Genomic DNA, 19,612 nt, shown 5'->3' on the forward strand with positions numbered 1-19,612 from the left:
TAGTTGCACGCAATTTTCATCTCTTCTATAAAATCCAATCAATTATAAATGCTAAGCAAATTTTATAACTTTCTGCAGATTTATTTATTTTTGTTCATAGTTTTGCTTGGTTATAATTGAGAGCTGAGAAGAAAGTATCATTTAAAAAAAAATCGCAAAATGTTGGATTTTAGAACATGTTATGGCAAGCTGCATATACAGATAATTTTTTTCTGCCAGTTAAAATGAATGTGACTGTCTTTATTATTATATTTTGAAAAGATTATGTTCGGAAGCGACCGAAAGGTCATTTAGAATCTACTGATTTAGAATTTTTTATCGCTAAGCTCTTCAAAATAGAAGTACTTTTAAGTAAGGAGTCATCCATATTAGCTGTGAAATAAGGAGAATCGTGATGTTGTGACAATGGGGAGGGAGATACAAGAAACTAGTGACTTCTTAATTAAAATAAAAACATTTGAAACAAGCAAATTCAATACTTTTACATCATTAGTTCTTATATTTTTTCAAATTTTCATCAAAGTATATAATAATCATTCTTATTCTCACTAATGTCATTAAAATACGCAAAAAAGACTGAAATTAATACTTGAAATATAATCTATAACATACAATAACTGTAGTTTACTGTAACTGTAGTTTTATTCCTGGGGAATTTGGAGGGGTCCGTTTGATATTTTCCTCTACAAGTTTCACAGTTCCCGAACTACTAATAGGATTTTTTTTTTTTATTACATCGTAATCCCCGTACATTTTTTCACACATAATAGTAATTTGACGTTCCTGTCTCTTACTTTTTCAGTAGCAAATCAAAATGAAGCGTTAAGTTTAACACCCTAACCAGCTGCCATTTACTATTTATAAGATTCTTTTTTGATTATACAGGGTTATTCATAATTCCCTCCACCTGTAAACGCCATTTTTCTTAACTACAACTGACTTCAGTGGTACATGTTACTGCCATCTACCGGCAACTGCTTAAATTAAAACTTGAATACTTTCGGAATAATTTCATATGTTCTTTTTCGCCATATTCGTCTTCGTTTTTTTTACTATAACGCTTCGAAACCCCGGAGGGAATTATGAATAACCCTGTGTAATATATATATATATATATATATATATATATATATATATATATATATATATATATATATATATATATATATATATATATATATATATTTTGATTATTTGCGTTGATAACAATTATATTGCTTAAATAATAAGTGCGCATCTAATTACATTATTTAAATAATACGTGCGCATCTAATTGATTGGTATAGAAAACACAAGTCAAACAACAGAACTTTAAGAGAATACTAAGCAAAATCCGGAAATAATATGAATTATCGTAATATGAATTGGCACAAAAGATTGCAAACTCGCAATGCTCGCATTGGGAGTCACGTCTATTTTGAGAGTCCAATCTATATCTTAATAAAACTGCTATTTACTCCCCCCCCCCAAAAGTCAATTTATTTTACTTTCAAAAATAACTAACTCATATCTCTATTTTTAATAGGGTGAAAATAAACTTTCAAAAATGCTTCCGGGTTCCTTTGTTAATTCCGAATAACGTACCAGTGGAACCAGTATTGCCAGATTAGGCTATAAGTAGCGGATTGGGTGTTTCTTTAAAATGTTCTCGGTACTAAAATTCCAACTGTAACTCGCAACTATTTGGGTTACTTTTTCACCAAATCTTAAAAATGATCTTTTTCCCCTATTAAAAGATAATTTTTCTTCTCCGTAACATAGTAAAAGGACTGCCTGCAATATCCCCCCCCCCAGCTAGTTTTACTGGGGAAAGAGAGGGGAGGGGGCTGCATTTTCACACTCGAGATAGTGTTTTAAAGATTTTCCATCAGGTCAGGCGAGTTCTTCGCTGTCTTGGTGATTAATAAATAAAATTAAGCATATCTAAAGATATAAACTGAAAATATAGACAAATTGATTTTCAAAAAGAAAAAAAATTTGAAATGAGAAAACCCTTGCATATTTTTGTGTAAAAGATAAAACTTATGTGCACTTAGAGTTGAAATACCTCCATGTATGGTGTGTAATTAATATCACTTTTTAATGTTAATATATAAAGACAAGTTAGTAATTTATTAATTAAAATTTTAATTTCTTTATATTTGGGTTACAATATGTTCGAATTCGCCATTTTAAACTTCCTTTTCTGGCAATACTAAATGGAACGTCCTTTAGTATAATTTGTCCATGGAAAAGAATGATTCAGTTAATTGTTAAAAAATTGTGAAAACCCATTCAAGTATTAAATTATTTTGAATTTAAATAACAAGAGTAAATGACGGAAATTCTTATTCAATAGAAAAAATAAGGCATCTCAAAAATCAAATTAATAGACATGCAAATTATTCGTTTATCTTTTATAAGCATCCACCTCAACTATTCATTAAAAAAAATGCACTGAAAATGTTAGGGCAGCCCTGAGTTAGACAGACAGTCCAAGGTTGAGAGACTGAGTAGTATTTTAAAAAACGGAACTTACATTACACAGGAAGCATATGTTGCGAGGTCAGAGCCCTCTGTTGAAACGAGCACATATCAGCGCATATTAATTTTTCATTCCATTCCGCAAATGCAAACAGAAACAAATTTAATAAATGACGATGAAGTGAAAAGTTATATGAAATTCATTTGATTTATATAAAACGTTACAATGATTACAGACTTATTTAAAGCGTTTATTTTTATAAGTAGATGTTAGTGAAAACTGTTAGTTTTTGCATGTAATTAATTACTTTATTTTGATTTTTTTAAATTTTTATTTTGTAAAACAGTTTTTTTCTTGTTAATCACTAATTTATTTCGAAGTATTCATCTGAATAAATTTTTTTTAAGTTTTGTTAGTTTGAAAATAATTGAAGTTTGAAAATAATTGAAGTTTGAAAATAATTGAAGTTTGAAAATAATTGAAGTTTGAAAATAATTGAAGTTTGAAAATAATTGAAGTTTGAAAATAATTGAAGTTTGAAAATAATTGAAGTTTTAAAAGCCATTAGAAGAATTCCAGAACAAGTACTTTTAACCCTTTGACGCAGATGGGACACCTCTGACCCTTTTGTACATTTTTTCTTACGCTCTAATTGCAAGCAAAAATATGTTTTGATATTCTTTAAATATTAAAAAATAGTCTAATAGTAAAAAAAAAAATTCGTTAGATTATCGGGATTATATTTGTACTAAAATATAAAATTCAAAAATGTATTTTCGCAAACTTTTTTTCATTCATATTCAAAAATTTATCAATGATTTTGTATATTAAAGAAATTTCAATGATGAATAACTGTTTAGCTTAGATCTAAATAACTGCAAATAAATGCAAATTTTAAAAATTATTGTTTGGAAGACTTTTCCATTGTAAGAAAAAAGACAGGTGTTTTACGCTGTATTTCATAACCATAATTAAAAGTGATAAACATCATATTTTTCACTTATATTGACTTAAATTAATACAAACTAATGAAAAGTACGAAAAATATGTTTAATAAAAATTCTGAGTCAAAGGATTAAATATGATCTACCATTTCAAATTATTGCTAATAAATTTACATTGAGTTTTTATTAAAAGAAATTACAATGTGATGTTTATTATTGTTTGTTTATAGAAATTTTCGTTTTGTATTTGCTTCTAAATCTTTAAAAAGAGAAAATGTATCAAAATTATATACCAAATTTAAAAACGTTATTTATGATAGAAAAACAATTCTAAAATGTTTATATTTTTTAATGTACGTAAACACATAAAAGTCCCTAATTTTAACTATATAATCTTTTAATTAGAAATTTTTAAAAGTAGAATAACTTTCCATATTTATATTATGTAAAAAGGTAATTTTATTTATTATATTCTCGTATTATAAGCAGAAGAACAAATCAAAGGAAAGGTCTTTATTTTATGGTTCCATAATTAAACAATGCAATATATTAAGTTTAATTATAAATTGCAGAAACATTTGAATTATAAAATATGTAGCAAGCTGGAAGCAGAAATGTAATTAAAGTTTTCCACGAAATTGATATTTTAGTATTTCGTAAGTTCATGATAAATTTAGAATGTTCTGGATTAATGGCATTACTGCCGGAATTGGCTATACTCAGAGAGACCAACAGCTCCGGATTTGGCAAAAAAAAAAAAAAAAAAAAAAAAAAAAAAAAAAAAACTCTAGAGAATTACAAACTAAAATTCCGGTTAATTTTACCAACTTTTTAAAAGGCACAACATGGGTTAACTACGAGAAAGTGGCGTATGACATTAGCCCTTGAATTATTTAGAAGCAGTGGTGAGTGAAAACCCTATTAATCTAATTCACTAAACCAATTATTATACATTAAGAGACTACCATTCGAAAATACTAATGCGCTCTATGGAGCAAGTTTGAATATGCGCCTAACTGGCATTATTACTAAATCAAACAAAGTAAGTGCCTATTATACAAGTCCAAAACAAAAAAGAAAAAAATTCGAAGTTCATTAGAGTGATATTCATATTTACCTGGGTCTCTGATTAGAGTGGATTAGATTGAGTATGAAAATCAGAATGAGAAATATATTAATCTACTAATACAGGTAAGCCAACTGCTGTGCTTTATGCAAAATATTTTATAAACTAGTAGAAATTAAATTTTAATCGACTTTTTTGTATAGAATTTCAATTGATTTTGTTAACTAAAAAAAAAGTTGCGTCTTGCATGACCTTTTGCCTTATTCATATCTGTAATTTACGCATAGTAAATTTAAAAGTTTCCATTACAAGAACTATGAAATAAAAGGCAAATTTTACTACTAGTAGGAATTTTTTTCTTCCCCACAATGCGAAACAAATTAATATTTTTGCTAATAAGGAGTTTAAACTTTAGAGACGATTGTTTAATAATAAAATTTGCCATAATAAATCATAATAGCATTATAAACCATTTACAATTGGCATAAAATTTTACAATAATGCCTTACAAAAAAAATTTTTTTTTTGTGATCGGCCTTTATCACATTTCACATTACTAAAGGAAAAGCCTTATAAAATTCCGATTGAGCATTGAAAAAAAGGAAAAGTAAAGAAGCTTCAACGAGATTTATATTCTTAATTTGACGTCACATTTCAGACGGAGAGAAATCAGCATTGACGTTCAGAAATTGAAGGGGATGTAATAAAAATTATCGTAAACAATATTTTCAGAATGCTGGTGATGGCCAATTAGTTCAAATCTATGGTTGCAAATTTCTTGAAGTCACGATCCGATTTAATTTCTAAGCCAGGAGGTTAAGATAAAAATCATCGATTTGTAATTTGTGATGCATTCAAGGTCAAATAAAATCACTAAAGGTCAATGTATAATACCGCTATTGCACTTTAATTGCAAAACTATGAGGAGTTTGATTTCAAAGCGTATATTTAACTTTGAAATATCTGTAGATTTTAGCGTCAAATAATTTGGTAATTATTTTAATAATCTTTTAAGGTTCATCGTTAGAAATTATTAAAATTATATGCCTAAAAATTTACTATAACAATGAAGAGGGTTTTTTCAAAAGCAAACAGTTTAATTTTTTTTGTCTGGATTTCCAAAGAAATATTAGGCATTTGGACGAGTTCTGCTATAGCAGTGGCTTCTAAATTTTCTGAATATTTTGTGATTTTAATGCTCTTGGTTCGGTACAGTATGTGTTTAAAGCAAATTTAAGATAAGAAAATTAAGCTTAAAATATCAAATTCACAATAATTTCGAAAAATGACTTCAAAATTGTAATAATACTTTGCACGTAAAGTTACAATAATAAATACTTAAAAAAATTTAATTACATTTTTATTAAAAAAGCGCAATACTGCATTTTCAGAAAAAAATTACAATGCTGTGATCGCCACTAAAAAGAAGAAAAAAATCACAGGATTATAAAATCAGCTGTTTTTAAAATCAAATCTGCAAGAACTGAATCATTGCATGCTAAAACCAACTTTCAATAAAATTATGATCGCTGTTTTGCAAATTGAATTTTTGTTAAGCATAAGTTCAAAATAATAAAAAATTATTTTTCTTAAATTTATTATCTATCGATTAGGACATTAATGCTGTATCATTTGTCTAATATTTGAAATCATGATTTTTTTGAAAATTTTTTGCCTCTTAACTGTACATTCACCTGTTTGGTATGGCGTAACTACTTTCAGATTTTAATAATCTCTTTTTACTATTCATGTATTTCATCCTACTGAAACGTACCAAAAAGCGTATCGGTTTTTCATACATTTTTACCATGTGATTTTAAGTGTTGTTTTTATTGAAATTCAATTTCGTCACAAAGAATTACTTTTGTAATGTTATAATCTTTTGTTTTGTTTGAATGATTAGAATTTTCTGTTTTCATTCTTGCATTTTCTGAAAAAATTTAGTCTCGCATTACCACAAAAAAATTACAGTCTCGCATTACCACAAAAAATTATAGTCTCGCATTACCACAAAAAATTATAGTCTCGCATTACCACAAAAAATTATAGTCTCGCATTACCACAAAAAATTATAGTCTCGCATTACCACAAAAAATTATAGTCTCGCATTACCACAAAAAATTATAGTCTCGCATTACCACAAAAAATTATAGTCTCGCATTACCACAAAAAAAATTACAGGCTCGCATTACCACAAAAAAAATTACAGGCTCGCATTACCACAAAAAAATTACAGTCTTTGCATTACCACAAAAAAGTTACAGTCTTTGCATTACCACAAAAAAGTTACAGTCTTTGCATTACCACAAAAAAGTTACAGTCTTGCATTACCACAAAAAAGTTACAGTCTCTCATGACCACAAAAAATTACTGTCTCTCATGACCACAAAAAGTGACAGTCTCGCATGACCAGAAAAAATTACTAAATTGCATTACCAGAAAAAAATACTAAGTTGCATTACCAGAAAAAAATACTAAGTTGCATTACCAGAAAAAAATACTAAGTTGCATTACCAGAAAAAAATACTAAGTTGCATTACCAGAAAAAAATACTAAGTTGCATTACCAGAAAAAAATACTAAGTTGCATTACCAGAAAAAAAATATACTAAATTGCATTACCAGAAAAAAATATACTAAATTGCATTACCAGAAAAAAAATACTAAATTGCATTACCAGAAAAAAAATACTAAATTGCATTACCAGAAAAAAAAATACTAAATTGCATTACCAGAAAAAAAAATACTAAATTGCATTACTAGAAAAAATTACTATTATTAAAAAGTTACACTAAATCAGAATATTTGTTTGAATTGTTTACTTTAAGAAAGTGGTGCCAATAAGACTACCATCTTAATTAAAACACTTGGACAAATATAAAGTCACGGTCAAAGAGAATATTTTAGGTTGAGGTCCCTCACAGTGTTGCAATGCTTCTCTGCTAACAATACATATTGACATTTTCTCATGAAGAAATAAACAGATTTTGAATGTTTTCTTCTACAATTACAAATGAGATGTCGGAATAAGAGGTAAAGCGGTATTTATTTATATTTTCTTCTGCATGATTTGAGTTTGAAGGAAATGTCAAGAAAATTTGCATTGTTTGACGAGCAATTTCAAAGAGGTCATTCACTATGCAAAGAAGTTGCGAAGGTCCATTTTTTTCCTTTCACTTTAAAAAATATTTCTTTATTATGGTAATTGAAAATTTTAATAAACTCCAACTGGGATAATATTTTAAAGCTCCGTGTGACAGTTTTTAGATAAAATATAGTAACTGCTTGTACACAATTTGGCAGCTTATAAAATGATTCATAATTAAATATCAGGGACATGAGGAAAGAGTAGAAACCTTTTACAATTTTTAAAAATGAAAAGCGGTAATTAATTGTATCTACTCATAAACTCTAATAGTACAAAATTAGAAATTACTGTGCCAAAATACGTTTTTCAGTTTTTATTATTTTTATTTTTAAAAGAAGCTATAATTATCTTCAGCCTAATCCTTGATTTTTAATAATCATAAAAATGCAGTACTAGAAATGTGCCGGGTTTTAAAATTTTGCTGGGTCTGGTTCCAGGCAAAAATTTAACCCTTTTACCCCGGGCTTTTCTGGGTACCCAGCAACCAGTCATGTACCGTGTACCCAGTAAAATTTGGATTTATTACCGGCCTGTTCCGATTAACGACTAAAGTATTGTTACCCTTCCGGTACCATGTACCCGGTAAAATTTTGATTTATTACTCGGCCGGATATTATAAAATTTATGCAAAGCACTATATAAAAATCTGATATTTTTCCAGCGAGAAGATATATTTTACGATATAATTCTATGCAAAATTTATTGCGTGCTTAAAAAACAAAACTAGGTATTTGTTTTTCGTTAATCTTAAGCCTAAATTTTAAAAATATTTCTAAAAAAATATTGGAATAGTTGTTCATAAAATGATTAACGTTACTATGAAGTGGAGACCCCGACTAATAGTGGAATTTAATTTACTTAAATTTTAAATCGCATTTATAAATGTAGCTTCTGTTAAGCATAGGATACTTTGAAAATTTTAATAAAATGGTATATATTAAATGAAAACTGTTTTAACTACCAGGGTGTAATTTTTAATCATCCGATATCACTTTGAACGAAAATGACGAGTAATGAATTCTATCTCAGAACAATCTTTAAATTTTTTGTTTGATCCCTCAAAATATGAAGTAACTCCTAGAGATTATGAAACTAACAAGGGACAAATTTGCTTTCATGAAAAACTTTTTGTGAAACTAAGGCGTATTTGTGATACATGGAGAGAAAAACCATGACAACCTCCTATGTTTAGCAGACAGTAAAAGAATTCCTACCAAAGCTGTTGGAAAATTTTACCATTAGATTTCTGCATTTTGCATGCTTTTATCCTTAGAAGATATCTCTCTTCAGTGTTTTGTCCCAAAGGTGTCCACTTTACCAAGGTTTCCGAGTAAAAATACCCAAGATTAAATATGTCGTGCATAAATCAGTTATTTCAGCTTTATTATCAAGATACTGATGGAATTCTAAAGCTGCAATTATTTTTACGAATTGTTTTGTAGTTACTATAAATCTGAATAAGTTGGTGTCAAACATAAGTGAGTGTTACTCGGCAATTTGCAAGACCCGGGTACCTGAGACAAAGAACCGGGTCCAAGAGCCCTGTATCGAGTAATGAAATTTTTTTTGCTGGGTCCAAGTATTAACTAGGTTATGAAAATGTAGCCGGGTTGACTGGATATCCGGTACATCACTACTCAGTGCCATTAAACCGAATGGCTAATAATTATTTTAAAGAAAATATTCTTACGTGTAGTTTAATATTTGATTTATAATGAAAGATAAACCACCATTAAATAGAATGATAAACTATTTATAGTTGAGCTTTAGTTACAAAGTTACTTATAGCTAGTTAGTTATAGCTTTTTTTACAGTAGAGTGTATGAGTTTTAATTTTTGAGATAATTAAAAGGTTTTAAACATATGTGGCTTATGTCAGCCGAAAAAAACCTTGCTCTTGTTTACTTTTGCAGCCAGTAACCAGTACTTTTAAAATTTTATAATACAAATTGAACACCAATGCATAACAGTACCGAAATCATTGTAATACTTATGTTTTCATTGGTTGCAGAGTGGGTAAAAATAAAAGGTTGCAGAAAAGAATTTTTTTATTGCTAAACACACATTTAGCGACAAATTCAAGTTGTCTAAAAAAAATTGTTTTCTTAAAATGTTAAAAAATTGTTTTTTAAAATTTCAAACGCAGTTTAGAGAATCGTGTTCTAAAATAAAGTTACAAGTCTGCGGGAGATGAGATAGATTTATCTAATACTCGAGGAAAGAAAATATTTCCTAACTAACGCAAAGAAAAAAAAAAGAAAAACTGGTCGCAGTGTAATTAAACAATAGCTAAGTGTGAAAAACGTCCAAGTCAATTTATTTCAGTGTTCAAAGTCATTAATATTGATTAAGATTTCGAAGGAAAATATGAACATTTATCATTTTTAATTGCCATAAAGACGTCAACCAATATCCAACCTTAACGCAGATACAGTGCAAAACCAAATTATGAGAGGAAAAGCGCCGAAAAGGAAATATTGCTTTCAAAAATCAACTCAAATGAGTGTAAAAAGGTAAATGACTTGAGTTAAGCGTTGGGAGGAAAATATAATAATGAAGGCTTTAAAAAGGTAATACACATTCAAGAAACCGATTCGTTACGTGCAAATAGTTTTAAACGAGTGGTTCGTAAAGTTGTCTAGAAATGGAACGAAGTAAACACTCGAAAACACTTCGTTATTATTCCGTGCGCATCAATCAAGTCAAGAAGTTCGAAAAATTCTATATATTTCAAATTGGGAACAAGAATTACGAAGATCGAAATTTTAAGATATGAAAATACCACTTAGTCATTGGTTGGAAAGGTAACAAGTGATTAAAAAAATATAAGAATCCTTCGTCATCGAAATGATTGTCCTATTTTAGTGTTTTATTTGCCCCATTTATTGTTCGATAGTTCGATACCGTAATAATTGTCCGATTTAGAAAAATATTTTTCATCTCAAAATTTTATTTGATAAAAAAAATATTTAATAAAATTTGTTAGCAAGTCTGACTTGTAGCTGGAAAAATAATCAGGAATAATTATCAATAATAATAATCTGAAAAAATAATAAAAAGATTTGTATTCCTATTTTTAATAATTCAAAATAACAATGATTTAACAAATTTATTGCTTGCTAAAGGGCTTTTTCCCTTTTTTTTTTTTTGCTTTCAAATTTTTGATTTGGCCTATCGTATGCAAGTTTTTAATGAATTTGAATACTTAAATTTCAATGCAAACCAGCTATTATGTATTATATATGAATGCTTACTGCGTTGCGCAATGTGAAAAATACGTATAGAAGTATATTTCAGATTGTACTTGAGAGGATGCTATATTGCGGGAGTTATCTTTCATGGCAAATTCTCTTTTATAAGTAATTTAAAATTTGAAGTACAGTAAAAGTGAGTTCAGATAAACCTAAAGTAAACCATGAAATTTCAAATGTCGAAACATTTTTTTCTCTCCAAAAGTGTAAACAATTGCAACAATGCAAATGCAAACAATTTATAGCACGATTACTCGGAATTGAGCAGTGCTTGAAGTAATCCTATAGAAATTAGTTTGCATTTTAGTTATTTTGTAAATATTTTTTCATCATTTGAAGCTTCGAGGTTTACTTTAGGTTTGCCAAAACTCTTTGCTCTAAAAAACCAATGAATATGAAAGGGAATTTGCCGTAATTTTTTCCCCCCCATGGTGTAGTGTTCTTTTAAGATCGCGATTTGCATTAAAACAAATTACATGCAAATAATACTTCCAATGTACAAAAAATGCTTTTAAAATAAAGTTTTTCGAAAATAATCACAGCCTTCACTTTTTATTTTAAAAAGATGACTTTTTAAAATTTTTACCTCTCCATTTATTTTGTTGTTGCTGTCTTTGATATAGACCTATAATTCCAAAATATCTTTTAATGTCCGTTATAATTGTTTCAATAATGAAGAGTCATTAAGCCTTTTAATTTCATTTTAAAACATATTTGAGAAACGTTGTTTTAATCGCGCAAACAAGATTTTAGCTGCTTAAAGTAGCTTCATAATTTTTCATAATATTTGTTCAGAAATGCGGATTTTTCCGATGCAGTTTCACTGAAAAAAATCGGTCACATGACAAGCGTTTCTCTTAACTCAGCTTCTTAAGAAACGATTGAATCAATACAATTTATCGAAGTTTCACCGTTCCATGTCAATTGCTTCTGTTTTATTGGCACTTAAGCACTCAGACTGTTTTGTTGGATTTAAATTTGTTTATACTGGCCAATGAACTTTTATTTAAACAGGAAATTAGTTTCATTGATTTTAGTTGGACGCATAGGTGAGAACTCCTTGCCCCGTTTTTCGCCACTTTTTTAACCGTGAAGTGTTTACTAATGCTCTACTGTTCGTCAACTCTGTTTTTACAAAATCCTCAACACTTTCAAATGATCCACTTACAATGAAGATGATTATCACTTCCTCATTTCTCTTCTTTCTTTGGCAATATTACCCAGATTTCAAAAATAAAATTTAAATAGATTGGGGGTTTTAAATTATTTTATTTTGCAATCTTAATTATCGAAAGTAATCGAGATTCTTCCTATAATAAGAAAATTCAGAAATATCTTAATTATAAAAAGCAATCGAATATTAAAAAGCAATAAACTCCACGGGCGGGACAATCAGGCATTATAATTGGTTATATTTTTTAAAATTAAATTTTATACATTCATATTTGTTTAAAGATATATCAGGTATTGATATATCTCTTATTCATAACTTCCTATAAAAGCTAAATTAATTAGCCTGTGTCATGTGTAGGTGAAATTTGGTAACTTAATAAGTTAGTATTATTCTATAGTTAATAATTTTTATTGTGACAAAAAGAGAACGTTTTAAACATCTCCATTTAAAATAACATAAAGAAAACTCTATATTCAACGGATGATTTCTTTTACTAAGAGCCTTTTTATTCAAATTTCTATAAAGCAACTTAAACTGTGTCATGTGTAGGTGAAATTTGGTAACTTAATAAGTTAGTATTATTCTATAGTTAATAATTTTTATTGTGACAAAAAGAGAACGTTTTAAACATCTCCATTTAAAATAACATAAAGAAAACTCTATATTCAACGGATGATTTCTTTTACTAAGAGCCTTTTTATTCAAATTTCTATAAAGCAACTTAAAAACAATTTTTACTTTTAAGATATATTTATTTGAGCTTTCTGGGATATTATATTACTAACGAAAGGAAAGTACAGACCTGACACGAAGTATGTAATTATAACCATTCAAAGTAAACCCTTTTCCTAAAGTTAGGAGAAAGTTTTAAGTTGTTTATGTTTGTACCAGAAAGAATTCTAAGTTTTAATCTGCGGCTAATATTTTTTACGTTTTGCCCTCAATCTGTATATGATTAAAATTTTATTTTTCTGAAAGCTGCTTTAAATTAAAATTTTTATGAAAAAAAAAATCTCGTGTGTTGTTTAGAAAGCTGATTCAAACCATTTTGGGTGGTACTTGCTTAAAGATTATAAATAGCTTCGAGTTTAAGGAAGCGGATGCTATTTGATTTAAAGTTTGTGTATCGTATTGATTACACAATTAAAATTTTTCTCTTTTAATTTGCTTTTGAATAGCTTTAAGTAAATGTTTTCGATTTTCTAAATTTGAGATTTCAAACAGGCAGAATATTTTAAAACAGGATACTTTAGGAGCTTAAAGAAGGTTTTAAAAGGAAATTTTGAAGGGGAGAGATGAAACTTCTCGAATAATTTTATTTTAGTTGAATTTAACTTTTCATTTACTTTTCCAAGTTTTAAAATTTCGTAGATCCTTGTAGAGAAAATTATAAGGGAACAATTTGAGTGTTTTATAGGGGAAAAGAATTCTAAAGGCAATTAGAGAGAAACAGTCAACGAGGTGTGAACGCTATGACGCGAACAGTTTAATTTTTTGTTTTGGATTTTTGATTTTATCCATGGGGGGAAGCTAGTGGACAAAAATAAATTCTCAGCTTCATTTCTTTTTATTTTGTATTTTGAACGGATGGACTCTTAAGCTAAATTGAAAATTATTTAAATGTCACTTAGAAATGTCACTTGAAAATTATTTAAATGTCACTTATCCTTTTAATCCTTCAACTTGAATCCGCGTTAAGTGGTCATTCCTCTATTGACCGAACTAAACTGTCAAAGGGGTGAAAAACTGGGAGGGGAATTTCAAATATGTTTTTAATCTTTTTTATTTAATTTTTACAAATTAAATGACGTTGGATATTTACATTATTTGGCAGTATTTTAGATTCTCTATAGCTTTTTCTAATAAAATTATGTCAATGAAATTCTATAATCACCAGTTTTTCACAGGGACTTAAATAGTATACAATTGCCTTTTTTTAGGTTTTAGATAAGTGTCTTTTTTATGCAAATAACATATATAGCGTAATCCATTATAACGTCATCCAAATCATATTTTATCAGTTTAAACTGTAGTAAAATTGGATTTTAAAAAAAATCTGAAAACTAAGAAACATGTATTGCATGTTTAATTACCTTCACTCAAAGCCCCAAATCGCATAATTTTGTTACTTTAAAGTTTTAAGGAAAAATTCAAAAGAAAATTTAAAAATTATCAAGCATTATTTCATTTTCTACAAAATCTTTACAAAATTTATTTTCTACAAAAAATATCAAGAAAACGCAAATTAAAAATTTAACCTGAAGTCCAAGATGGCAAAGTCGAAGCCTCTTAAGGTTCAACTCACACCGAAAATATTAACTAATTTGTATTTTCCTAAAACCCATACATAACGTTATTAAAGGCAGATATAGAAAAAATTAAATAGCTAAAAACCTAGTTCATAGCACAATTAACAGCGTAATAGCAGTGTCAGAAGATCTGGAGCTCTGGGAACCATAATATAGTTCAAATTAGCAGTAACGTTAATACGATGAACCATAATATCGTTCAAATTTGACTACAGTATCAAGTAAAACCATAAAATCGTGCAAAATAATCTCGCTCAAATTAGATTACATGATATTATTGAACTTACACGGTAACACGATTAAATTTTTATACCATCAAGAAATTTTTGCGATATCATGGTACAAGATACCAATATCGATGATTGATCTATATTATACAAATATCTAAGTTGAACTGATTTCTTTTCAGAGTGTTCAGCTAAATTCTTGTCTCTAAATTCTCGCTTACTATATTTTTAGTCTCGATAAATGATAAACATTTCTGGTGTTTTCTATCGGTCATATTTTTTACCACTAAAAAGCATTAAAAGTAAACATTCCACATTTTTTTGTTGATAAACAAATTTTTTTTAGCGAAGTTGAACGAAGTTGAACGAAGTCGAACTCTAGGAAAACAACGTTGGCACATGGAATTAATATGCGAAAGAAATTTGACACTGTCATAAGAATTTCTTCAAAATTAAATACAGATAGTTTGCTAGTCCTTTTCGGTAATTACTTTAAAAACAAAACCTGCTTTAAAAAAATTTGCAGCAACAAATCTTTTCGACTATAAATTCCCGTAGGTACACTGATTGAAATATATGACATATTTACTAAGAAAGTGATTGCAGTTACAAATTCTACTTTATTTTTAAAAAAAGTGCTTCATCAAAACATTAGAACAATAAAAAATAATTTAATACCTCTCAAAGTAATTTTTATTAGATTTTAATAATTTTGAAAACTAATGCAAAGTAAGCTACAACTACACATTTACAAAAGTAGTGTATTTCAAAAAATACTAATTAATCAATAATTTTCACAACCTTATATTTTAAAATTCAATAATTTAATACGAAATTGTAATTGATAATTCAACTACAATTCCTTATAAGTTTGGTGCAAAATTCTCGCTGAAACTAATTTTTGAATGTATTTAAAATCCATGCTTTATCTAAAACTTAGATTTTGGATAATCTCATATACGACAAGTTAAACCAACAATTTTTTGCAACGAATACTCCAAATACTCTCAAAGAAATAATATTTAAATTATACAAGCATTTAATTTTACTCGACTCAAGCTATTTAAATTTCAAAGCTTTAAGTTCTCTTCCAGCAGTTTAAGGCAAAGTCTTTTTGACATAGAAAATATATGCAATACAATTTTGGAAATTTAGATTTAGTTTAGAATTTATCATACTTAGATTGCATTATAAGTGTTAAAATTTCAAAAATTTAAGTAGAAAGATTAATAAAACTAATTTTTTTTAAAAATTATTTCAGCAGTAAGATTCTTTTAAACAAAAAACTGAGAAAAATTGAAAACATAATTTATTATATTTAAAACTAAGCTCAAAGTTGAAAGTCAAGTTATGCCAGGAAATCAAATCGAAATGTTAAGAAACTTCTAACGAAGAATCTTTTAGTAAGTTTAAAAACATCTTAAAATTTCCCAGTGAGGTAAACATTTTTTTTAAGTAATTTTTTTCAGACAAATTTTTATTTGTACTGAGTAATAAATAATTAAAAACTTTTGTATAAATATTAATAGGTTATTTAATTATTTGAACAATAACGTTTCTATTTACAGAAAGCTATGAAAAGTTCGGAATTTAAAATTTCTCATATTTGAAACAAACAAATCAATTTCACCATCAGTTCAAGTTTGAAAATTAAGTATTTCGAAGAGAACATATCGAAATATTAAGAAATTTTAAGAATGCTTAAAAGGTTTATAAAATTGCGTAGTACGGTAAATATGTTTAATTTAAAATTGCACTTACTTATTATTGTTTTATTAACCATTGTTTTATTTTTTGAAAATTATTTATTATGAATAGTAAATAAAATAATTTAGTATATCAATGAGAAAGGATTATTTAATTATTTGAAAAGTAAGATTTTTATTGACAGAAATCTTCAAAAATATTTAAAACTTATTTATCAAATTTAAAATAAATAAAACCAAACCAACAAAATTTTAAAAATAATGTATTTAAAAAAATTGAAATATTTAGAGATTTCTAGAGGAGTATCTTATTAAAAAATTTTTTTAAAAATTTCGTAGCATAATAAAAATTTTTTTTATCAAATATTTCGCACAAATTTTTTATTTAACAAATTATTTATAAGATATATTTCCTTTTTTTATACTTAATTATTTAAACGAGAATAGAACATCGTGGATGCAAAAATCATTCATTAAATTACATATCAAACGATAAAATAATAATTTCGAGAAATGATTAATAATTACCTTTTCCGTAACATCCCTTTTTCTTGATACTATCATGCACGATTGTAGTTTCTTTTAATATTCGCCGTAATTGTTTACCTCCCCGACGAAACCTTCCTAATTCAGTGGCTAAATTCGTAGCCATTACCGCACGAGCGGACGGCATTCTTATTTCACGAGTTATACTGAAACTAAAGATCTTCCATAACTTATACGAGCGATCGCAACGCTTCCTAGTGGTCAATGCATGAAATACTGATTTGATTCAGTTGCGACCGGAATCAGTTGACCTTTTGAAGTTTTCCGATTTAGATTATTTGACCAGTTATCTATTTGATATCTATCTGATTTGATTTGACCACCCCCAAAAGAAAGAAAGAGATAAAGTGAAAAATAATACATTTGTGAATCTTTAGTAGTAATGTTTTTATAGTTATTTGTTTTTTATTTTATTTATAGTAGTGTAATTGAAAATGAGAATATCGAAACTGTACAATTACCAGAGTAATAAAATTTTCAGCAATAATAATTTTGCAAATAATTTCCGGGAAAACGACTTCATCAATATTAAATTATTATGTATATAAATTTATTTTGACTTGTATAACAAAAACTTGTTTACGTGAAATTTGTCTGTACAAAACTATTAAGGGTTTTTCAATTTAATTATGAAGAAGATATATTAAGCTAGACTATTTATGTGACAAATGCATTTGAAATCTGAGTAAGCAAAATTTATTATACTTAAAATTACATCATTTCATAGATTAAACTTATTGTACTATGACCATTTATACCAAAAGTTAATATTTTTCTTTTGCTATTCAATAACGTTGAAATAATTCTGAGTATTTTAGAAGAAATAAATAAAAATAGAATATTTTGTAAAGATGAAGTTTTTTTAAATATATATATATATATATATATATATATATATATATATATATATATATATATATATATATATATATATATATATATATATATATATATATATATATATATATATATATATATATATATATATATATATTTGACAAAAATCTTTTAACTTAGCAGCAAAATATTATTTACGCATATTTTTATTAATAAAATAAAATATATCTTATTAATACCCTATAAAAGCAATGAGTAACATCTTAACAAATTAATAAATTTTAATACTTTTTTAGGTCTCGAAATTATTCTACTCGTAATCAGTGGGCAAAAAATATTCGACTATCCATAAAAAAAAATCGCGAACAAAAAAGGAAATTTTAAAAGAAAATGTAAAATTATTTAATAACTAAACAAATATGAAAATACGCAATTTTACGATTCTTTCTTATTTTTTCTTTCTTTTTTTCCAGCTTTTTACGAAAAACCTGCCCACTCTGCTCGCCAACTACCGTAATTGTTTCTCATCATTCTTTTTTCTAATCCTTTAAAACGTCAATATTTTCGAAAAACGCACAAAACATTTGTTTTACAAATATTCAATTATTGCAGGCTTTAAGTAAGAACATTTTGTTAGTATGTTAATCGTAATAAAATAGGCAATTACCCATATTTAATAAATAATCACCTGCACTTTAAAAAAATTTAACCTAAGGAATACAGATTGTGTGACTAATGAGAAAAAATTGCTAAGTAATTTTACTCGTTGACGAGATTTAAAACAAACAAAATAAGGAGCGGCTTTTATGGCTCTTTACTAAGTTTTTTTATTTTTAAAAATTTCAATCTAAATGTTATTTTGCATTTGTTATTGATTTTGTTACGTTATAAATTTATATTATCTTGATTGATTATATTATCTCTAAGAGTTATATTATTATTTATGTAATCATGTAATCTTTCTCGCTCTCTTTTTTTTTTAGCTACTTTTGATTCACCTCTACTCGAACTAATAATATAATGATAGATATCGTGAAGGTAAAGATAGATATCGATATTTTCTATAAAAATGGATTAATAGTGAATATTTAAAATAGAAAAAAAGAGGAAAAAAATTCTCGAAAAAGCATTTAAATTTGCAATGACTTTCGAACAAATTGCAATTTTGAAACAAAAGTGGAGTTAAGTTCGCAAATAAAAATTACTCCTTCAGTATGTCAAATATTAACTCCGTAGTTGCATTTCAGCGGGCTACAGATGGACCAAACATGTCATTTTTTCTCCATAAGTTAATAATTCTCGAACTAATTTTATTTGATTTCTTAACCGTCGTTGAACAGCCGACCCACTTTTTTGGGCCACTAATGTTCAACTCCGTAGCGTTGTCATTTTGAACCCAATACAGAAGACGAGGGAACTCCTGGATCAAGTATTGGGAGAAATTTGCCTTCATGGAGAACTTTTTGAGGGAACTAACTCGCATTTGCGTTACATGATGAGGAAAACCGCGAATATCTACCATGATTAGCCTGCCTTCAAGGGGAGTCTAACCCATGATCCGTCTACCACTGAGGATATTTTACGTCAGCACTGTGGTCGGTGCAAGCCGGATGCGGAAATCGTATGTACCAGCCATCGATGGAGATTCGAACCCAATTCACCTCATTGGAAGGCGAACGCTCTATCCCCTGAACCATCACGGCTCACGAACTTAGTGTCGAATCTTTCTTTACATACCCTTAATAATCCTTTATTAAAAATGGGCAAAAAATCACTCTCTCAATTATTGAAATTTTTTTTCTGCTTAATAAATGTAAAAAAATAGATGTTTGAAAATGTCATAGTTTGTCAGATTTTAAAAAGAATTTTCACATAGTTTCAATATAGTTTAGCTAATTATTATGAACTATTTAGCTAATTATATATTTATGAGATCTGAGA

General features: G+C 27.5%; 1 protein-coding gene across 3 annotated transcripts in view; it reads right to left on the reverse strand.

Annotated features, from left to right (window-relative positions):
• Positions 1–19,612, reverse strand: part of LOC107451578 (dual serine/threonine and tyrosine protein kinase) — a 74,150-nt gene that overhangs the window by 44,347 nt on the left and 10,191 nt on the right. The window contains exon 1 of one of the 3 annotated variants that reach the window (XM_016067724.4): positions 16,817–17,063. The exons of the other annotated variants lie outside the window; for them this stretch is intronic. Coding sequence (XP_015923210.1) covers positions 16,817–16,961 — 145 coding nt within the window. The 5' untranslated portion in view covers positions 16,962–17,063. Of the gene's footprint in view, positions 1–16,816; positions 17,064–19,612 lie in introns of those variants that run through there. 3 annotated transcript variants of the gene reach the window in all.

The sequence above is a fragment of the Parasteatoda tepidariorum genome, chromosome 7, assembly GCF_982258835.1.
Source record: "Parasteatoda tepidariorum strain Cologne lab strain chromosome 7, Ptep-v5.0, whole genome shotgun sequence".
Taxonomy (NCBI): domain Eukaryota; kingdom Metazoa; phylum Arthropoda; class Arachnida; order Araneae; family Theridiidae; genus Parasteatoda; species Parasteatoda tepidariorum.